Source organism: Polyodon spathula, chromosome 3 (genome assembly GCF_017654505.1).
Source record: "Polyodon spathula isolate WHYD16114869_AA chromosome 3, ASM1765450v1, whole genome shotgun sequence".
Taxonomy (NCBI): Eukaryota; Metazoa; Chordata; class Actinopteri; order Acipenseriformes; family Polyodontidae; genus Polyodon; species Polyodon spathula.
Genome location: NC_054536.1, coordinates 44,360,807 through 44,384,580, shown reverse-complemented (window position 1 = coordinate 44,384,580; position 23,774 = coordinate 44,360,807). Strand labels below are relative to the sequence as shown.

Genomic DNA, 23,774 nt, shown 5'->3' with positions numbered 1-23,774 from the left:
AGGAAAAGCCTTAGACACTGGGGTTACTGGTCAATCAAGACAAATCATCAGTCGCCCCAGTTCACTCTTGTTTTTCTGGGGGCCCAGTTCAATAAACTAACAGAAAGAGTTTACCTCATGGAGGAGAAGGTGACAACAATTCATCAACTGACAAGTCAAAATAGGAGCCACACCAATAGCATTACTATTCAAGCAGTTAAGGAGCAGCGTTTTCCTTTGTAAGGGGCACAAGTTTACACATGTGGCATAATCAAAGATGTCTTCTTTCTTCATGGAAGGCCTCTCTGTTTCCTCCATCGCGGTTCATATTGCTGTGATTTTAGCATTCTACCTGGCTAGGAAAGTCAACCAGTAGGTTGTCATCATTATATCTAGATTTATTAGGGGGATTGACCATCTAAGACCCCCAAGAAAACACATTGTTCCACAATGGAACCTCAGACTAATACTTAGGAAACTCATGGGATCACTATTTGAACCCATGGCCACACATGAACAAAAGTTTCTTACATGGAAAACAACATTTCAAGTCAACGTAACATCAGCAAGAACAGTAGGGGAACTTCAAGCCCTGGTCATCGGTGCACCACATTTCCAGTCTTTTAAGGGTAGGCTTGTCTGAAGACAACACACTGTTTTTTCCAAAGGTGATAACTGAATTTAATTTAGAACAAGTGGTAATGTTTCTGGATTTTCAACCAAAACCTCACAAATTTAAGGAAGAGGCCAGACTTCAACTGACTGATGTCCGGGAGCTTTACATTTTTCAATCCACAGCACCTGTGGTATCAGACCATCAGGACAACTATTTTTCTCTTTTAACTCACAAACCAAGGGCAACCCAGTTTCTAAACAAACAATTTCAAACTGGATTGAACTGGATGATCCATCCAAGTGCACTCAGTGAGGGGACTGGTTACTACTTAGGCAAAACTAAAATCTGTCCCGATACAAGACATCTGTAATGCTTTGACTTGGGCCTCCTTCAAGACTTTTATCAAACATTATAATTTAGATATCGCTTGCTCTCAGTCTTCTTTTTCTCACTCAGTGTTATCTGTGGCATCATTTACTAATATTTAACCTCCCACCATCTGGTGTAATTGTTTTAGTATAGTTCACTCTGCATGGACTTCATCAGACGAGGTAAGAAGACAAAGATTACCTGTAATATAGTTTCTTCATAGGGTGATGAACTCCACACACCTATATTCCACCCTCCTTTCCTCTTTTTCTTTTTGTACTGTCTTATTTTTTGAAGTTTGGACAACAATACATATTTGGAGGAGGGTTTTATAGGGGAAAGATACCTGCTTTGGCACCATAAAGGACTATATTGCAATGATCTTTGGGTTAGAGATCTGTTTGTTCTCTGACCCAAGCAAAATGGAGACCAGGAGTTAGAAGTAGACAAAGACTACCTGCATTATGGTTTCTTCATAGGATGAAGAAACCATAATACAGGTAGTCTTTGTCTCCTTCCAAATATGTCACCCTCATATCTTATGTATTCTAAAGTTTTCTTGATGAATTTGCGCAATAACATTTCCTGCCAGTTACCCATATACATGTTTGCAAAATACATGCCTAATAATTCACTGTGCCCTCATTCTGCTTGAGCCAGATTTAAGTCTTTACTTAAAAGGTCTTCATATGTGCATACTTTTAGTAAAAGGAAAGTAACTTCAAATGTTACTAACATAGTTTAGTTCTAGTTTTATAACAAAGAAAGTGTGCTTTTTGATGTGAAGGCATGAATCAATTAGAGTATTATGTAAGATATTCCAGGTGATCATAAGCATTTTTGAAGCAAGTTAAAAAGGAAAAGGCACAACACTTGCTCCCCTCCATGAAGATGCCTTTAATGGTTACATTTTGTACATCAACAGAATCAGAAGAAATGGGATCACACTGAAGAGAGTCTGGGTGTTGATGACAAGCAACCATCTAAAGAAGAGTGTCAAGATACAAAACAAAATAATGGTAATAAAATCCATTAATTCATTCCCAGTAATTAATCTTAAAGTGTATAGCCAGCCAACAAAACAGCAAATTAAAATGTAAAAGGAAACTGACATATTAGGAGACAACCATATGTATAGAAACATTGCCTAGTGATAGATGACAATATTTATAGTAGCTGTATGCATTCATGGTTCCAGATAATGCACATGTTGCTTTTCAATGGCTATTAACTAGACCAGTGGTTCTCAATCTTTGGTCATCCAGCTCCCTTCAGGTGGTCCATGGAAAGGTTCCATAATTACAGAAAGGAAGCGGCAGCATAGTTTATAGATCCCATTGCAAACTTAAATACTTAGCTACAGAAGCAGGAAAAAAAAATGCATACATGGAGAATCTCTCCAATTTGAAAATGGTGTAAACTCTTTGTCATGTATAGTTTTAGAGTGTCTAAAATATGTTTTGCCCTGACATGCACTTAACACAGCAGCTTAAGTAAGGGATAACACACGACAGGGTGTGCATTGTGTTGCATTAACATACAGCAGTAGTTGTGTTCACCCATCAAAGCTGTATGTTAATGTATCACAACACACAAGCCCTGGAGTGTTATCCCACTTATAAAAAGGATACAATAACAAAGAAAAGTGTTTTTATTTATTTATTTTTAAAAAACAAATAATTTTATTATACATCCTTCGCCTTTGGAGAAAAAAATTTATCCTCAAACAAGGTTCTAGTTGTTGTAAACATTAAACTGGAGGTTTTCAACGTTTGCATTTATTGTAATTAATTAAAATGAATGAAGCCTCCGTGCTGGTCTCAATTGCTCCGTAAACAGCTGACATAACCTGCAATGTTAGCCTTGTTAGTGAACAAGGATTTAAAAATGTTAGTGGTGCAATGGCCAATTTCTTATTCGACTACACTATGTAACACAATTTTTGTTCCTGGGTAGTAAGTGTTATTTCCTAATTGCTTATGCCTCAAAAGTATAGAAAATGGCTATTATTCCCCACAAACTTTGCTTTTGTGACCAGGATGGTGATATTTCAAAATATCACTATTTCCAGTGGGAAAACGGGCAAATGTGTGTCTTTTCGTTCACATAAAGTCAGAAAAAAACAACATATGAATCCAAATTAACATGTATTTATACTAAAGTAATACAAAAATGACTACAAAAGATTTAGAAGTGAGTAGTTTTTCGAGATTTACGATTATACTGTAAATACAGTATAATCGTAAAGTAGTTGTAACTACTCACTTCTAAATCTTTTGTAGTCATTTTTGTATTACTTTAGTATAAATACATGTTAATTTGGGTTCATATGTTGTTTTTTTCTGACTTTATGTGAACGAAAAGACACATTTGCCCGTTTTCCCATTGGAAATAGTGATATTTCGAAATATCACCGTCCTGGTCACAAAAGCAGTTTGTGGGGAATAATAGCCATTTTCTATACTTTTGAGGCATAAGCAATTAGGAAATAACACTTACTACCCAGGAACAAAAAAAAAATAAAATAAAATTGTTACACAGTGTTATCATATAGGCAATTATCAATTATAATCGATGCATTCACGTTTTGTTATTCAAAATAAAGAACAAACATTAGTTGTTTTTTTTGTTTGTTTTTTAAAGAAGATCCAATAACTAAAAACACTGTTGTGCATAATAGTTAAACAAAAAGGCACAACTTGTATTCAAACAAAAAGAAATACAAGACTTGAGTTTTTAACAACTGAAAATAATATGCGTGCGTCTGCATTAGATGTCCCTCTAACATTGTAATAATGATAAACAATACTGTATTTTACCAGAAGTCATTTCTTTCTGTTGTTCATTACTGTTAACATTTTATGTCCAAAGCAAAGCAAAACATTAATCTCACAAATCCTGACTAAATTCAGCTTCTTTGTGTATAATATTGCTATATAATCCAAACACATACTTTGAAACAAAAGAAGGTAATCGGTAGATTTCATATTGGCATTCTTTTGAAATGATTACACATAAAATATGCTGTGTTCTTGAACCTTTTTAGTGCAAATAAAATGCATAGACTCACCAGGGGGTATATCCAACGTGAATCTAGAGGCTTAATACAAAATACATTGTTGGCATTTTTAAATGCTAGGTCACTAACACTATCGTTGTGGTTTATGTCAACACTGTTTACTGAATGAGTGAGACCAGCATGGAGGCTAACAATTGAGTACTCAGCCGAATTACGCACTGAAGCATAGAGTTATCATCAGACTGTTTACATTTTCAAGACTAAGTGTTTTTAAGTTGATTTACCATTTATTTAGGTTTCATCAAATCAATAAAAACACCAGCTGCCCAATCAAATCAATAAAAACACCAGCTGTCTAATCAAATCAATAAAAACACCAGCTGCCCAATCAAATCAATAAAAACACCAGCTATCTAATCAAATCAATAAAAACACCAGCTGCCCAGTCAAATCAATAAAAACACCAGCTGCCCAATCAAATCAATAAAAACACCAGCTGTCTAATCAAATCAATAAAAACACCAGCTGTCTAATCAAATCAATAAAAACACCAGCTGCCCAGTCAAATCAATAAAAACACCAGCTGCCCAGTCAAATCAATAAAAACACCAGCTGCCCAATCAAATCAATAAAAACACCAGCTGCCCAATCAAATCAATAAAAACACCAGCTGCCCAATCAAATCAATAAAAACACCAGCTGCCCAATCAAATCAATAAAAACACCAGCTGCCCAATCAAATCAATAAAAACACCAGCTGCCCAATCAAATCAATAAAAACACCAGCTGCCTAATCAAATCAATAAAAACACCAGCTGCCCAATCAAATCAATAAAAACACCAGCTGTCTAATCAAATCAATAAAAACACCAGCTGCCCAATCAAATCAATAAAAACACCAGCTGCCCAATCAAATCAATAAAAACACCAGCTGCCCAATCAAATCAATAAAAACACCAGCTGCCCAATCAAATCAATAAAAACACCAGCTGCCCAATCAAATCAATAAAAACACCAGCTGCCTAATCAATCAAATCAATAAAAACACCAGCTGCCTAATCAAATCAATAAAAACACCAGCTGCCCAATCAAATCAATAAAAACAGCAGCTGCTGCCCAAGCATTTTGTTTTCTTCGATTTCATAAGTGGTTTTGCTTCTTGTAATTCTAGCCATTTGTCTACTGTCATGTCTCTGAAAAGATCAAATCTGACGAAGGAATGTCACTATTTTTTAAAAACTTTAAAAGATCTCTGACAACAATGTGTAAATTTATTGTGAGTTTAACATGTTGTGTATTGATAATGTATTAATTGAGCTGTGCTTCGGCAAAAATAAGCTCTGCCATTCATATTTAACTGCAGAGTAAAAAAATTCTGAACAGAGATTCGTAGCTCCAACCGTGGTGCTACCTCATGGATGTATTGTAACTTCACAGGTTATTAATTAACTTCTGTAATGCTGCTGTAATTAACAATTAAAACAAATAAAACAGTTAGATTTTTTTCCCCTCTCAGTAAATTAGTGTTAATGAAAAGTATCTATAACCGTTCTTTTAAAACTCCAATTTTAAAATAACTGCTCACAGAAACAGGCCCACCCATCGCATTAAGATAAAGGTAAGTTTATGGCTATTCTTAGTGTTATAGTGATTTTTTTATGGTGATTTTTTCAGTCAGCTGTACTGTTTATTGTGTGGTCCACCGAGAACCACTGAGCTAGACTACAGCATAACAAAAACTATGCATTTGCTGGACTTTAAAAATAATTAAGGCCTCTATATAACTCACATAATATTGTATTGTGCTGGCAATGAAGAAGGGCAATGTTCTGGCAAAGCAATGCATTATTGAGGCATGTTGTTCTCCTCAGTGTCTACAGTTGGCTGTGTTATGTTGTGTATTTATTTAGGAACTGTCTGAGCATGTGGCTGCTATCCTCAAAGTTATAGGACAGACCTTCCGATTAGGGGCTAATGTGCTACTACAAATATTGTACTTTTTTGTTGTGGATTTGTCCTGAAACAAAGTGCAATTATCTTCTATGCCACCTTTGCAATATACAGTAGATTTAATAACCCAGCTCTACAGACAACATCCAAAGGTTTATGTTTTCACCCATCAGCTGTATCTGCATTTAGATTAACTTTGATGCATCTAATAAATATAATTTTTTCCTCCGGGACAAGATGCTTACTGTACATGCAGTGTGTCTTAAAGGGGTACTTGGTATTTGTAGTGCATGACGGTGTATCTCTACTTGTTTTATTGCAATGTATACAAAGTCTCTGAGAATGTGCTTACTTGGCCTGAATGAATGAGACCTCTCTCTTGAATTCTGCTCTCCTTTTAGATCTAGAGGGTACAATAGAGAGCAATATGAAAGACCTGTCCCAGTTTGCCCCTCAGCAGCCACCAGATACCCCAGAAGAAGAGGAGGTTATGTTGACCCCTGTGCTGGCCCAGGATGGCTATAACGAGTACACAGCCCAAGGCTGTGAGAACAAGTGCCACTCTCACTTCCACGACACCATTGGCCAGGCGGACGATCTGCATCATCACCACCACGACTATCACCACATCCTGCACCACCACCATTCCCAGAACCACCACCCCCACAGCCACAGCCACCACTACTCCCGGGAGCAGTTCAAAGGGGCAGGCATAGCCACCCTGGCCTGGATGGTGATCATGGGGGATGGGCTGCACAATTTCAGTGACGGTCTGGCCATAGGTAACCTTTCCAAACTGCATTTTCCATCCTATGTAATTCTTGGTAACCAGAGATGAATTAGTCCACTTTCTCATCTAGTTCTTGATAACTTTTTTTTTTTTTTCCCAGAAACGATGAACTACCTTTACCAGTGTTTTTTTTTTTTTTTGTTGTTGTACACATATACATCAAATGGAATGGAACAGCACTGTGTACATTTTACAGTTTACCAGTAATGAGTCCTATATTGAACTTGAACTGGCTAGACTGGTACAAGAACATAAGTACCTAGTAATCTAACCTTTACTGCTTCAAGGTTCTGAATGGTTTCTGTACCCTGTGCACTCCGGCTAAAAAGGGATTCCACACCTTTTCAAACACCTGCATTCTGTTTTGTATTTTGTGTCAGTCTTTCATAGGATGCTGTCTCAGCTAAGGTATTGTACCTTTCCTCATATGTTATTAGGGTTTGATCTTTCCAGTGATGCAGAATAACTATTTTAGCTGTTTCAACTGCCAGCACAATCCAATTAAATATTTTACCCTTCATCCTTCCTTCAAAAGACTGCCAGATGTACCATATGTCCAACGCTCTGTGTACATCTCCAACACGGTGGCGAGTCCATCAGTCCCACTCTATGCATTTTTGTTGGAGTCCAGTACAAACTGAAGTATTTTAAACTGTATTAATTTAAGATGTGTTTCTTTCATGGGTCTATTCATATTAGCAAGGAGATTTTCCCAGTCCTCCTAACTCCTGATGTAATACCCAGGTCCCGCTCCCACGCTATTTTGACTCCAGTCAGATGAATATACACTACCGGTCAAGTTTTAGAACACCTCCATTTTTCTAGTTTTTATTGAAATTTACGCAGTTTAATGTCTCGCTGTACTCTGAAATTAAAGCATGGAACAAATAAACAATTGCAGATAAAAAAGAAATCATGGAATCATTTTGTTTAACCAAATTTAGTCTAAATTTTTGACTCAAAGTAGCCACCTTTTGCAGATATAACAGCAGAACACACTCGTGGCATTCTTTCTACAATGGAAATCAAATATTGTTCGGAAAGTTCTTCCCAACACTGTTGCAGAAGTTCCCACAAATGTGTTGCACTTATAGGTTGCTTTGCTTTCACCCATCTGCCCAGTTCATCCCAAACCAGCTCGATGGGGTTTTAGTCTGGAGACTGTGCTGGCCATTCCATGATTTGAAGTCTACCATCTTGTTCTTTTCTTCTAAGGTCTGACATAGCCTGGAGGTATGTTTTGGGTCATTATCTTGCTGTAGGATGAACCCCTGACCAACTAGGCGTATACCAGAGGGTATTGCATGGCGCTGCAAAATGCTGTGGTAGCCGTTTTGGTTCAGGGTGCCACTCACTCTGTGCAAGTTGCCAGCAAGAGAGCCCCAGACCATCACGCTTCCTCCTCCATGTTTCAGTTGGTGTCACACACCGAAGAACCATCCTTTCGCCTACTCGACGGGGTACAAAAACCCTGCGTGATGAACCGAAGATTTCAAATTTTGATTCATCGGTCCATAAGACCTTCTTCCAGTCTTCAGTAGTCCACTGGCGGTGCTTCATGGCCCAGGCAAGCCTCTTTTTCTTATTTTGCCATCTTAGCAATGGCTTTCTTACTGCCACTCGACCTGTCAAATCTGCAGCTCGAAGTCTTCTCTTCACAGTTGAAACTGAGACTTGCTTACTATGACCAGTGTTAAGCTGTGCTTGAAGCTGTTGTCCTGTGAGCTGCCTATCACACAAGCTGTTGACTCTCAGAAACTTGTCTTCTGATTCTGTTGTGGCTTTGGGTCTGCCAGACCTCTTCCTGTCAGAGTTTCCTCCAGTTTCCAAGTGCCTTTTGATGGTGTAGGAAACTGTACTCACTGACACCTTGGCTTTCTTTGCAATTTCTCTAAAGGAAAGACCTACACTTTTAAGGGTTATAATGGTCTGTCTGTCTTCCTTTGTTAATTGCCTTTTTCTGGCCATTATGATAGCAATATACTACTTCCTGCAGTACAATACTGTCCAAATAATGCTTAAGAGGGTGTAGTAACACAGTCTGTTCCAACACTGCTTTTATACAGACAGAGGGTTTGTAAGTAATCAACAAAAGTTGGGACACCTGTAGGAATTGTTAGCATCAACTTTCAAGACTTAATTTACTTCCATTGCAGCAGAACAGCTGTAAGTTGTTAACCCATTACTTGTTCCCTGAAAAAGGCCTTTTTGTATAACTGAAATGTACATTATTTTTCAGTTTTTGTTAACCGAAACTTTTTTTTTAACCTCTGGCAGTTTACCGCTTACCTTTTTACCATTTCAGGTTATTTGACTATTTACTGCTTAAATTTCAATAAAAACTGAAAAAATGGGGGTATTCTAAAGCTTTTGACCAGTAGTGTATTCCAGAAGCTCATGGGACTTATGCATACACTGATTTTAAACTTTAACTACTGATGAAGCCTGTGGCATTTTCAGACCACTCCACAACAAACCCCTTAGGCAGTGATGTAGCTGCAAGTACCTCCAGAACCTTATTTTGTATTAATTCAGATGTGTCAAAATGTCCTTCTGTGTATAAGTCTTTAATATAATGTATACCCCTTTTTTGCCAACTTCCCCAATTCACACTTTTACCTTCCATCTTAATTTTAGGATTTTTCCATAGTCTTTAATCTAGTCTTTCATTCCCTGTCTTTCTCAAATAAGCTATTTGACTTAGAGAAGGCAAAATTATAATATTTCAAGTAGAGAAATCGCCCTGTAGCTTCAGCATTCTGTAATATCTCTTCCAGGTTTTGTTACAAGAGTTATTATTGCACTGGTCATGCAAGTAGGTAATATCCCTCTATCCCATGCTTCATTGTAAATCACGCACAGGACTGGGGTAAGCATGTCTCTAGGCAGACCGTCTTCCCATGGCCCCTTCCCTGTTGACGTTGATTCTATTGCCTCTGTAATCTCCCCTTCTGTTATTTTTTTGTTTAAAAAAATTGCTTTGTTTTACATTAAGTTTAGGTAATTCAGTCTTGGAAAATAAGTTCTTATAATCTAGAGTTCAACATTTTAAATGTTAATAGCTACTTAGTGACAAAAACGTATTCATCATAGTCATCAGCTGAATTTTTAAATCAGTGTTATCAAGTACAAAAGTTATTATGAAAACATTTCTACAAAAGAAAAAAAAAAACATTCTAGCACCTCAGAACTGAGCCCACAGTACAAATGCATTCAAACTCCTGTAGCTACCTTTTTTGTTCTTTATACTTTGCAAAACTTATTCTTTGGTAACAGATTTGACATATTGAAATTTTATTAATACTGAACACACTGTTTACATCTGCCTGCAGAGCAATCACATGACCTTAACACTGTCCTATTGTCAGAGCTTTCACTCTACATTCTGCCTACAGGTAGGCAATCTGTTAACTGTTAGTTTTGGAGATAAAAGGTCAATTCTAGATGACACTTTGTGCATTGAGAAATAGAATATATAATCCCTTTCTGTGGAATGTATTAATCGCCATATATCTATCAGGCTGAGCTCTCTGCTTTGTTCTGCCAGAGCTTTACAGTTACTGGGATTCTTAGTATTTCCTGGTGTTGATTTATCCAGAAAGATATGTTGTAGTTATTGCCCCACATCTATAAAAATGTATACCATTATTCTCCAACCAGTAACTCAAATATAACAAGACAGAAGAACAAAAACAACTTGTGTACACTGGTTCTGTCAGAGTATTCAAGCTCCTGACCTCATTCCAAGTCTGTTTTAAGTAAGCAAGTAATCATGAAAAAAATAAATCCTAATATTAAACTTTAAACTCAGACTCCAACAACAATTCCTGTCCTACTGCTAGTTTGGGTAACATTATTATTGGTATTAATGTTTTCTCCCGGTATCTGTACCTCTATAGTCCTGCCCTGCTAGTACATGTTTTCTTATTGGCATATATCAGAAATAGCCTTTCAAGATTTCAACAACATTTCACATTTTAACTTGAACTTAATGTGATTTTAAAATGTCTCCTTTGTTTACTTCTAGTTATTCTCCAAAGCCTGGGAGCTGTGCTTATAGACAAACATTTGATGTGCTCTCGCTGTTTCCATATCAGGTTCCCCCTGCATGTCGAAAATGGCCTTTAACATTTTCACTATGAAGGCCGATCTGTTCTTGTTTCCCTCCTCTGCTCTCTTGGGTACACCGATAATCCTTAATTTTGACGTCGACTTTGATTTTCTAAGTCCTGCAACTTGTCCCATAGCTTTTTCTGCTGTTTCTCTGTCATTGTGACCATATTTTCTATGGCCTCCATTTTGCGTTCGATCCTTGATATGCGGTCCTCTGCCGTCGCCATTCTTGAACACGGGTTAGAAATGTTATTTTGTACAGTTTCTATGCTAGTTTTTATGACAGTAACGTCTTCAGCCACTGCCTATATCATAGCCTGTAATGAAGCCTGTACCTTCTTTATTTTTTTGACTATTCCCGAGTCTGCCTCCGCTCATGGGTTACAGGACCTTTCCCAACTCATGTCTGCTCACTCTGACATCATCACGCGACCCCCAGGCTGTGCAGGTTTTTAAACATTTAAAAGGGAAACAAAAATAGAAATATCCAACTGCATTTTTATTACACGTTTATCTGAAAAGGATCTTGCATTGATATTTATAGTTTCACAAAAAGTTATTTATTTCAAGTTTTGTTTAAGGGTGCTATGACACTTTGGAATGTAAATGTAATGGGAGAATGAATTTTCTCCAGCATTTGATTTGGGGTGTTGAATCTTTCAATATTATTCAAATTGCAGGGGCTGCTTTCACAGAAGGGATATCAAGTGGACTGAGCACATCTGTTGCGGTTTTCTGTCATGAGTTGCCTCATGAGCTGGGTAAGGCCATCCCTGATACCATAATAGTATAGAAATATACTGTCAAAAAATTAGTTTGCAAGTTTTTTTTTTTTTTTATATATACCTTGATCCTCAAAAATAAACTAATGGTAGGTGCTGGTAATTGGAAGTGGCATAAGAAAAGAAAGACATACTATTCTGCCCCTTCCCTAGAGCACCCCACAGGTCTGAACTTGTTGAAGAATATCAACTGCTTTAAAGTAGGTCCTAACAAATCAAATTCTGCTGGATCATCATATTTAAGGTTTAGTGGCTCATGAACATTCTCATTTATATTTAGACTGAGCAGGGTTGCAAAAAAAAAAAAAAAGTCTGCAAATCAAAACGGTGATTTGGCCAGCTTTCAGAGGGCAGTTCCCTTCTTGAAAGTGAGGTCGTTGTCATATTGAAATTGAGGCCATTCCGGTGCATTTTAAAGATCAACTAAGATTCATTCAATATCAATAGAAAGGGGTAGGATGAGGATATAACATAAAACTTTCAGCTTTTTGGATCTTAACTTAATTTCTAGTAAATTCTGGATATAATACTATAGTAAAGAGAATACATTCCTCTTCCATTATTTAAAAAATAAATAAATAAGTTTGTTATAAATCTGTAGTTTATATGCTCATGTACACACGTACAACTTGGACTGCATTTGTTTTATGTTCTCCAGTGGCTGTAGGTATTACATCCAGAATTTACTAGAAATTAAGTTAAGATCCAAAAAGCTGATCCAGGTTAGGCCTAGTTAGTACTTGTATGGGAGCCATAGGAACTGGCATCTTCCCTTACCCTGCGCAAGATGTTGGAAAGTACTGTGCTGTTAGTATCTCACATTAAAATAATACCCCATTACACTGCTTGTGTTACCAGTGAATATACAGTAAAGTTCCATATCATGAAGGATAAAGAAGATATATCCCGTATACAAGACACCTTATTCACCAGATCTAGTTCATATATGTGGACCACAGTTAAATATTTGTTTTTTCTGTAGTACTTGGTTAGAAGACAAAAAAAAGACCAGGGATTATATAGTTTGAGTCTCAAAAACAGTGGAATACAGTGTACCTCACCCTATTTAATTAAAGTATTCCCAATTAATTGTTTTGCTTTCAAAATTGTGTGTTTCCAGGTGAAACCAAAGTCACTATTAAAACATTATTATTATTATTATTATTATTTTTTATTTTTATTTCAGGGGATTTTGCTGTGCTCCTCAAAGCTGGCATGACAGTAAAGCAGGCCATTCTGTACAACATGCTTTCAGCAATGATGGCATACCTGGGCATGATAACTGGGATACTCATCGGCCATTATGCTGAAAATATATCTATGTGGATATTTGCCTTAACAGCTGGGTTGTTTATGTATGTGGCTCTGGTGGATATGGTAAGTACATATTTATCTGACAAGGCAGTTTTCTACATGACTTACCCCCAGAACAGCCCAATGAGTGGGAGCAGATGCAATTTGAAAAACATGTTACATAGTTACGTAGCTTATGCCTGCCCATACCATAATGGAAAATTTCTGGGATCTTTTATTTCAGCTCATGAAACATGGGACCAACACTTTACATATTGTGTTTATATTTTTGTTCAGTGTATTATGTACTATATATAATAACTTCCAATGAATTTTAATTTGGGCTTTTGCACCCAATAATCATGTCCATAACCCCTGTAAAAATAATTCAGTGGTGTCTGTTAACATTATTCCATAGTTTGGCCTTTTTTGTACATGTAAACATTCCAGTTTGTTCATGTAGCATTAGGTTAAAATATCACATTGTTTGACTTTTTTCCAATTTATTTATTTATTTATTTATTTATTTATTTATTTATTTATTTATTATAATGGTACATATTGAGCTGATATATTCAACATGGGCTTTTAATGTAACAATCTTCATTTAAAACATAAATCGATTGATTTAATGGCACAAGTTTTAATCAATTCATGAATCAAATCTTTCACTTCAATATAATACATTAAATGCTAAATACTTACAAAGTCAGCACTTTCATTTAACACATGTGATGAATGCATTTACTGAAGCAGTTGCCTAGCTTTGCCTTGGTATCTAGTAGTTCCCTTTTCAAGTACGAAATGTAACCATTACAGTATTGGTATTTACCTCCCAAAGACCCAAAACCTGAATATTGTCTACCAAAGCTGCCCCGCGAGCCTGTGACGCAGTCGTGGCCCATCCTCGAGGGCACAAAGACACTGTGCTTACAGACCTAAGTACCATTTTTCTTTTCAAGACTGACAAAATATATTTACACAAAATATGTGATATTTAACTAATAGCTGTAATAGTTTTTACTATTTACGCGTGTTGTGAGCACTACAGCCTATTGCTTGTTACATCCCGTGTGAAGCCAGGGATCCAGCATCATACAGTTGTAGTCAAAAGTTTACATACCTAATGGAAATGTATAATTTCTAGAAATTTCTCAAACTAAGAATTTTAGGAAAAATATTTTTTTGCTTTTGTGGATCAGGAAAAAAAGTTTTACAAGAAATAGATGTTTACAATTATTTATTTCTGCTTTGACTCCAGGGCTCAATAGAGCTTAATAACGGTTTGAAACTTCTGGGCCTGATGGTAGCAGCTTCTCAGACCCTTCTACTGGGTCTCCTTCACCCTCTGCAGGCCTGGTTGAACCGTGACAATGTTCTACCACTGTCTAAAGGCACTGTCTTGGTAGAAACAGACGGCCTATCTACGCCTAGGCGTAGCACTGGGCAGTGTTATCAGAAGGGAGGTAGTCACCACAGACACATCCAGCCTGGGCTGGAGTGCTGTGTGCAATGACCAGGGTGTGCAAGGTGTGTGGAACCCCCAGTTGGCAGGGTCTCCACATCAACAGCTGCAGTTTTACAGCTACAGGCAGTTTACTAGGCCTTGCAGAATTTTTTGCTGGAAGTTCGAGGGAGACATGTGCTTGTCTGTACAGACAACACAACAGTTGTGGCTTACATCAACATTAGGGCGGCCTTACGTTGGCCAGTCTCCATCATGTGGCTCGCAAGCTTTTGCTCTGGATGCACCAGAACCTCCTCTCCGTGCCCGGGGTGACAAACTAGGTGACGGACCTCCTCTGAAGGGTAGACCCCAGCAGCTCAGTGGAAGCTTCACATCGAGGTGGTGAGCCTCATCGGGAGAGGTTTTTGGAGAGCTGAGATAGATCTTTTTGCCTCTCAGGAATAAACCCACTGTCCTCTCTTGTTCTCTATACTAGGAGGTGGGGACCCACTGGCAACAGATGCCTTGGCACACCAGTGGTCGAGGCATCTGTTATACGCCTTCCCACCACTCGCCCTGCTCCTGCTGTGTCTGAAGAAAATTAGGCAAGACCAAGCCAAGGTGCTCCAAGTAGCCCCTTATTGGCCCAGGAGATTGGTTTTCAACACTGATGCAGCTCCTGAGCCTGGCCCTTGAACAGCTGCATTTGAGTCATCTGGGTCTGTCCAACAGGGTTATTGACGCCCTAAAAAATTCTAGAGTAGCGTCCACGTGTGGACGTCTTTCAGAAATGGTGACTGCCTCATGGGTTCGACCCCACAACTTGTCCAATGGCCATAATACTGCAATTTTTGTAGGACCTGTTTGACGAGGGGAAATCCCCAGGTCTATGTGGCAGCTGTTTCAGCTTGCCATGTCAAGATTGACTTGGTCTCCCCAGGAACTCACTTCCTGGCGGAACAGTTTTTGAAAGGGGCTCAGCGGCTTCGGCTGCCTATAAAGAACATTGTTCCTTGCTGGAGGCTAAACGTGGTGCTTAATGCCTCCATTTGAGCCCCTGCATTCAGCTGAACTGATATTTTTATCATTTAAAGCAGCTTTCTTGCTCGCGTTCACCTCCGCAAAGCGGGTGAGTGAGATGCCGGCATTCTTGATAGTGAAAGCCTGCTTAATTTTTAGAGGCCAGGACAAAGGTTATGTACCAAAGCAATCCTGCCTTTTTTTGCCGAAGACAATTGCGGCATTCTATGTTAACCAGTCTGGAATTGGAGGCTTTCCATCCACCTTTCCAGCTGGACAAAGAGCGTCGGCATACGCTCTGCCCAGTGTGGCCCTGGCGTACTATGTTGACAGGACGAAAAGTTGGAGGCAGTCTAAACTATCTGCTATGGGACGAAGTCCCATAGTCAAGCCCTGTCTAAGCATCGGCTGTCCAAGTTGGTAGCAGACACGGTCAGGTTTGCCTATGAGCTGGCCAACTTGCCCCTGCCAGAAAAGCTCACTGCCAATTCATAGCCTTGTAGCATTCCAGTCATGTAGCAATATTGACCTTGTGACAGCTTGGGTATGCTGACCATTCAGTAATGGTTACATTTCGTACTTGAAAGGGTACGTTGGGTTATTGTCATAACCCTGGTTCCCTGAAATAGAAATGTAACCTTTAACCTTTAAGGTCATTGTCATGATTACAGCAGGCTTGAAGGAAAAATTAAGCTGAGATCTGTGAGCACAGTTCTTTTGACTACATCATAGGCTCAAAGAGCAGCTTTGGTGCACAATATTCAGAATTTTGGTCTTAGGATGTAAATACACATTTGGTAATGGATACATTTCCATTTCAGGGAACCAGGGTTATGATAACCTAATGTTTACGTATTTTGGGGTAAACTGTTTCTACATTTCCACATCATATTGGATAGATAAAATGTTGGTCAATGCTGTGATTAATTGCTGGTGTTTTATTTCATTTTTACATTTTGCTTTTTTAATACTAAAACTACAATACATAAGTAGTTTAATATTTTATCCACTATTTTAATTATTTAAATTGGAAATTAATTTTATCTTTATAAATCACTTCTCATTTAATTGAACCGATAATTTGCTTAATTGTTTTCAACTCTTAAACAAATGCTATAACATTTTATAAGTAACTTGAACTCTGCAAAAGGGCTAATTAAGCAAATTGTCAGTTAAATTAAGGGTATAGTTAAGTAATTGAGAGCTCAGTTGGAATGAAAACCAGCAGACACAAGGGGTCCCGAGACCAGGGTTGGGAACCACTAGTACATATTTAAACAAGACTTAATACACACGTGGCAAGATTGCAACATGCTTTCTATTCAGCAGTGCATACACGATAAAAACAGAAACAACTATCAAATATTAATTTATTTATTGATAAATTATGTTCCTGAAATAAAGCTTCCAACAGGCCCCTGCTCTCCCATAACAAAATGTTTCAAATTACAACATTCATTTTCTTGTTGTTTAAGGGGAAATTTGTGCAGCAGCGAGGATCCTTCCAGTTAAAACTGAATCTTGAAGTAGTGTAAAATACAGTTTATTCAAGGTTAATTGGTGTAATTAGATCAGGTAATGGAAATTAGTGAAGCCACAAAGTGTTTCTAACCTGAAAAAAGAGCAGTAGCTATTGACATACTGCACTGTGTGTGTGTGTGTGGTGTGCGTGTGCGTGTGCGTGTGCGTGCGTGTGTGTGTGTGTGTGTGTGTGTGTGTGTGTGTGTGTGTGTGTGTGTGTGTGTGCGTGTGCGTGTGCGTGTGCGTGCGTGTGTGCTAAATTTTGATGAAAATGTGCTTTTAGTCCCGTCTGATATTAATTTATTAACTTGCAGGTGCCTGAAATGCTGCATAATGATGCTGGCGATCATGGCTTTAGCCACTGTGGCTACTTCCTGTTGCAGAATGCTGGAATTCTACTGGGGTTCAGCATCATGCTTGTCATTGCCATATTTGAAGACAAAATTTTGTTGGACATTAAACTGTGATGCAGTACATTTAGTCCTGTTACTCCAAAGCCATTGTTACACAAGCCAATAACAGTAGAACTTCTGATGATTATATTTATTTCTACCTTGAATGCCTTTTTTATAAGGGATTTTTGTATTGTCTTTTGTGTTGCTAACTGTAAAGTGACTATTTTCATATTGTTAAAAATACTGCAGAATAGTCTTCGTATTCATATTACTTTCTCTACTGTGTTATAATGAAATTTGCTCTTTGCTTTTAAATGTATGTTGGGTGGTGTAATGTATTAGTTAATACTCACCAGTAGACTTGTTTCACAAGCAGTTATACATTGTGTTACTTGAGTGTTTGTGCTGTGTTTTTTTGTTGTTGTTTTGCAACGTGGTAGTGAAGGCTAATGCTCAGCCTAGAAGTGTGTTCTTTTGTTTAAACCTTTTATGTTTCCTCTCGTGTGGTGTTTTGTTTGTTTTTGTGTTTAATAAACGCGCATGAGCTTAAACTGCAGCATTCTGTCTCTGGGTCTAATTCCTGCTGGTAGCCAGCCTGGCTATGATGTTACCCTGTCACCTGTGGTGTCGGAAGTGAGATAGTGTCCCTTGTGACCTAGAGCAGGACTGTAGTTTAAAAAATGTAATAAAATAAAAAAAATACAAATGGGTAATTGGATCTGCTGGAACCCTGACACATCCCAAACCCAGTGGACTGGACTTTTTCGGTGGCCTCAAAGCTTTCTGTCTGAAATTAATTCCTGCCGGTAGCCAGCCTAGTGACGCTACCTTGGCACAATTACATTGTTACAATACCTAACATAAGGTCAACGCTATGTTGTAGCATATAACAACATGTAAGCCTACTACAGTAAAGAAAATTATTATTATTATTATCACTTGGGTTTGCCTTAAATATCTAAACTTGTGCAAGATGTGAGGCTCTGTTAAGTAGCCTTATAAACAGTTTTCCAAGTTCAAATTTCATGCTGTGGTTTCATCCGTCTTTGTATTTGATCTACCTAACTATGCATCTATATGTGTGCTATGATGCCTTTTTTTTCTTAACTTCTCGTTTGAAATACAGCCTACATGAAAAAAATTAGTTAGTTAGTACTGTATACTTAAGAGTTAGTATAACACTACTAATAATGGCTTAATTCCCATCATCATTAGTTTCCCAATCAATTTATTTCAAATATGACTATGTATTTTTTTTAAATCACACACAATACCCTTATCAAAACTACCACAATAATTAGTTTTTACTAACTAACTAATTTACAGACAATTACAAATGATAAATCGATCCCAAATTGTAATAGGGATGTGAAACCTGTTTAGGTAATGATTTGTCTATTACTAGGGCTGCTTCGATTAACAGATTAGTAGGACAGATTAATCAATTAAAGAGTTGATCGAAGATTCATTTTAAATTATTTTTTTATATATATATATATATATATATATATATATATATATATATATATATATATATATATATATACACACACACAGCTCTGGAAAAAATTAAGAGACCACTGCAAAATTATCAGTTTCTCTGGTTTTACTATTTATAGGTATGTGTTTGGGTAAAATGAACATTTTTGTTTTATTCTATAAACTACTGACAACATTTCTCCCAAATTCCAAATAAAAATATTGTCATTTAGAGCATTTATTTGCAGAAAATGACAACTGGTCAAAATAACAAAAAAGATGCAGTGTTGTCAGACCTCGAATAATGCAAAGAAAACAAGTTTATATTCATTTTTAAACAACACAATACTAATGTTTTAACTTAAGAAGAGTTCAGAAATCAATATTTGGTGGAATAACCCTGATTTCACCGTGTAACAATTTTTTAATTTATTTATTTTTTTTGGTTCCTGGGTAGTAAGTGTTATTTCCTAATTGCTTATGCCTCAAAAGTATAGAAAATGGCTATTATTCCCCACAAACTTTGCTTTTGTGACCAGGACAGTGATATTTTGAAATTTACCTATTTTCCAGAACATTCCAGATAGATTCAGTGCTGAGTAAACTTGGAGTAACTTCTAGAACTTTCTAGAAATATAAATAGTAGTATAAATACTGGGGCCTTAAGCCCACCAGTTCAGTTTAGTTCCAGCTGCTTAAGTGGATACATATCTGCATTTTTGTGAGATGGCATCAAGAGGCTGCAAACATCCAGCAGACACATTTTGCTATGTCTGCGGTCAATTTATCAAGACAAGAGCGAAAAAGTACTCCGTGGAATCATCTGCTAAGATGTGTGAGGCCTACAAGGCATATTTCGGCATGCCTGTCGGGGATCAAGACAAACCCTGGGCACCTCATTTCACCTGCGAGCACTGCAAAAAAACTCTGGAAGGTAAGATGGACAATTGTTGCTCGGAACTTTATGTCATAAAATTTGTTAATTTTTAAAATTGTAAAAGTTTTTAATTTTAAAATGTTTTACAATTTTTAATGTTATTGAAAAAATATATATGAAAAATGTTGCGAGAATCTCTTACACATTAGTCATGGGTGAAATAAATGTATTTTTGTAGGATGGTACAGAGGGGAAAAGAGAGCCATGAAGTTCGCTATCCCAAGAATTTGGCGGGAACCCACTGACCACTCAAGCAACTGCTACTTCTGCATGGTGGACCCTTCCAAACGTCGGACTGGCAAGAATGCACCTGCTATCACGCATCCGGACCTTCCTTCATCCATCGCCCCGGTGCCACACTGCCATGAGCTCCCCGTACCCACTCCTCCGGAGAGAGAGCAGCCGTCTTTAGAAGAGAACAGCAAGTCAGAGAGCGAGGAAGACGTTGTAGATCCATATGACAATTTCAGAGGTGGAGCTGAGGAGAGAAACCCATACTACCCCAACCAAAAAGACCTCAACGACTTGATTAGAGATCTTGGTCTCACCAAGTCCAATGCCGAGCTTTTGACGTCTAGGCTCAAGCAGTGGAACTTGTTGGATGAAAGTGTGCAAGTCGCAGATCAGAGGAAGCGTCACCAACCTTTTTCCAGCTTCTTCACCCGTCAAGATGGGCTCTGCTTCTGCCACAATGTGACCAGTCTGTTCGAGGCAATCGGAATCGCCTGTAACCAGAATGAGTGGCGCCTCTTCATTGACAGCTCATCCAGGAGCCTCAAAGCCGTGCTGCTCCATAATGGTAACAAGTACCCGTCTCTTCCCCTGGCTCACTCGGTGCACCTCAAAGAGGATTACAACAGCATCAAGACCTTGCTGGAGAGCGGCGGGCAACCCACGGCGAGATGCGGGAGGCAGGCCGACTTAGAGAGAAGCAGAGGGCTGCATCCTTGGGCGAATGCGGAGGCTGGGCCATCCTGGGCGAAGCGAGGCTGGCGACAGTCAGGACAAGCTGGATGCGGGTGTTGGACCTCTTTTCGAGCAAGTGCAGCGGGAGGTTCTTCCCGTGCTTCGCTAAGCAGACTACCAGGTAGCTGCTGAATGGACCGTCTCTATTAGCCTGGCTTACCCGTTGTGGGAGAGCCAGCTCCTGTCTCTTCCCTGATGGAGGTGGAGGCAGAGGGATAGCTCCAATCTCTCCTTGTGCGGAGGCAGAGGCATACCAGCCAGGATTCAACCCTCTGCCGGTGGAGGTGGTTGATACCAGCAGGCAGCTCCTGCCTCTGCAGCCGGCCAGGGAGGTCCAGGAGGCACTCACCCTCTGCTGCCTATGCAAGGACATTAAGGATTGGCTGTTTGCAGAACGGCCTGCATCCTGCCTGCCTTTACCCTCTGACTGGTGGGTGGGGCAGAGGGCAGCTCTGCTGCTCTCCCCTGCCGGGTGGAGGTGGCCGGAGGCAGAGGCAGCTCAGCTGATCCTGCCTCATGCCGGTGGTGGGCGGAGGCAGAGGCGCAGTCCTGCTGCTATCTGGGGTTGGTCGAGAGGATCAGAAGTAGTGCCATGGTGCAGGCCATTCACCCGCAGGTGGAGATGGGAGGCGTGAGAAAGATGTTAGTCTCTGTGCGGTGGATGTGCCACGGTGTGTAGTCTCCCCTTGATATAGGGGACTGGTGCGGCTCTCCCTCACTTGCAGGGGAGGTGGAGGCGGCTCTTCCAGCTCCTGATGCAGGAGACTGGTGCCGGGGATACTGTGGAGAAAGCGGTGGGCACCTCCTGCCTTCTCTCACCAGCTTAACTAAAAAGGACCTTTTTCTTTCGTCTGAGGCACTACTGGACGCCTTGAAGTATGATGAGTACGGCTGGGAGGTCATAGGAGACTTCAAAATGGTGGCATTCCTGATGGGTCTGTCACAGAGACGGCCGAAGTGGGCGGCGTCAGAACCAGGAAAAGTAATGAAATACCGGTGGAGGGTGGGGATGGAGCGTCCGTGGGGTTGGGCGGAGTGTCTGGGCAGAGGAAGAATCCTGCGGCTGCTGCTCTGCTCCTGCTGGTGGAGGTGGTGGACAAAACACAGGACGGATGAAATGAAATGATGAAGACGCCTGTTGGCGCCGGTTTAATACAAAATAAAAGGTTTAAACAAACACGAAAAACACAGGACACGGCACTCTACGCCAAAATAAATAGACAAACAAAAACAGACTAAACTTAACAAAACGGTGCACGGACAGACACTGACAAACACGGTGAGCGGATACTTTCTCTTATTATTATTATTATTATTATTATTATTATTATTATTATTACTACTAATTTTCCTCCGTCTCCAATCCCGTTCTCCACTCACCGAACACCCAACCACCAGTATGTGACAACGTGCATCTATATATACTATTGTGCTGGGATTCAATTACCAATTAATTATTCACTTGAATCCCAGCACGTGAATTAATAAAGTGCAATTCCCCGTGCTCACATATTACTACATTTTACTTGCACGTGAAGTGCTGTGCAATCCTCGTGCCTAAATACAAATATACATTTTAAACACTCGTGTTACACAGACCCGTTTATATCCCGTGTACCAATGTCTATACACCAACATTTAAACACACCACACGCAACACATAACAGATAATATACACAGGGGCGGGCACTTTGTTACAGTCTCCAAGGCGGTTTTACCAAGTTTCCCTGCTATATTTGCCTTTGGTACAGCAGGGACACCAAGGCACACTACCACAGGTGGGACTGGCCACAGCGGACCGAGTTCTCTGTGGGGAGGAACAACGTCAAGTGGGAGCCACTGGTGGACCCCCGGAAGGTGCTGATGCCACCACTGCACATCAAATTGGGCCTTATGAAACAATTTGTCAGAGCTCTAGATAAAGAGTCGGCAGGCTTCAAGTACCTTCAAGACTTCTTCCCTAAGCTGTCTGAGGCAAAGATCAAAGCCGGTGTCTTCGTCGGACCACAGATAAAGAAGATTCTGGAGTGCAATGAATTCCCCAAGCAGCTCACTAGTAAGGAGAAAGCGGCTTGGAACAGCTTTGTCGCAGTGGTTTGGGGCTTCCTGGGCAATCACAAGGCCGAAAACTATGTGGAGCTGGTTGAGACTCTGGTGAAGAACTACGGCACAATGGGCTGTAGGATGTCCCTCAAAGTCCATATCCTTGATGCTCATCTTGATAAATTCAAGGAGAACATGGGAGCGTACTTGGAGGAGCAAGGCGAGCACTTCCACCAGGATATACTGGACTTTGAACGCTGCTACCAAGGACAGTAAAACGAGAACATGATGAGAGACTACATTTGGGGGCTGATTCGTGAAAGTGATTTACAGTATAATCGTAAATCCCGAAAAACTACTCACTTCTAAATCTTTTGTAGTCATTTTTGTATTACTTTAGTATAAATACATGTTAATTTGGATTCATATGTTGTTTTTTTCTGACTTTTTGTGAACGAAAATTCACCTGTTTTCTCATTGGAAAATAGGTAAATTTCAAAATATCACTGTCCTGGTCACAAAAGCAAAGTTTGTGGGGAATAATAGCCATTTTCTATACTTTAGAGGCATAAGCAATTAGGAAATAACACTTACTACCCAGGAACAAAAATTGTGTTACATAGTGTTTTTAAGCACAGCTTTCATGCGTCTTGGCATGCTCTCCAACAGTCTTTCACATTGATATTGGGTGACTTTATGCCACTCCTGGCGCAAAAATTCCAGCAGCTCTGCTTTGTTTGATGGCTTGTGACCATTCATCTTCCTCTTGATCAGATTGGCTTGATTCATGCGCCCTTCGCAAAGACAAATCTGCCCGATTCCAGCCTTGCTGAAGCACCCCCAGATGAGTCCAATTTTCAGCTTTGCCCAACACCTGGTCATCTACTGGTTAGACGGAGACCTGGAGAGGCCTACAAGCCACATTGTCTCGCACCCACTGTGAAATGTGGTGGAGGATCGGTGATGATCTGGGGGTGCTTCAGCAAGGCTGGAATCGGGCAGCTTTGGCATGAATCAAGCCAAGTACAAGGTTGTCCTGGAAGAAAACTTGCTTC

At 39.4% G+C, this 23,774-nt stretch overlaps 1 protein-coding gene across 1 annotated transcript in view; it reads left to right on the top strand.

Moving 5' to 3' along the window:
• The window catches only part of LOC121313121 (zinc transporter ZIP6-like), a 59,266-nt gene extending 41,416 nt beyond the window's left edge, over positions 1 to 17,850 (top strand). Inside the window, exons 7-11 of the mRNA XM_041245306.1 lie at positions 1,890 to 1,983; positions 6,335 to 6,715; positions 11,517 to 11,597; positions 12,805 to 12,995; positions 17,214 to 17,850. Coding sequence (XP_041101240.1) covers positions 1,890 to 1,983; positions 6,335 to 6,715; positions 11,517 to 11,597; positions 12,805 to 12,995; positions 17,214 to 17,366 — 900 coding nt within the window. The 3' untranslated portion in view covers positions 17,367 to 17,850. The remainder of the gene's footprint in view (positions 1 to 1,889; positions 1,984 to 6,334; positions 6,716 to 11,516; positions 11,598 to 12,804; positions 12,996 to 17,213) is intronic.
• The last annotated feature ends 5,924 nt before the right edge of the window (positions 17,851 to 23,774 follow it).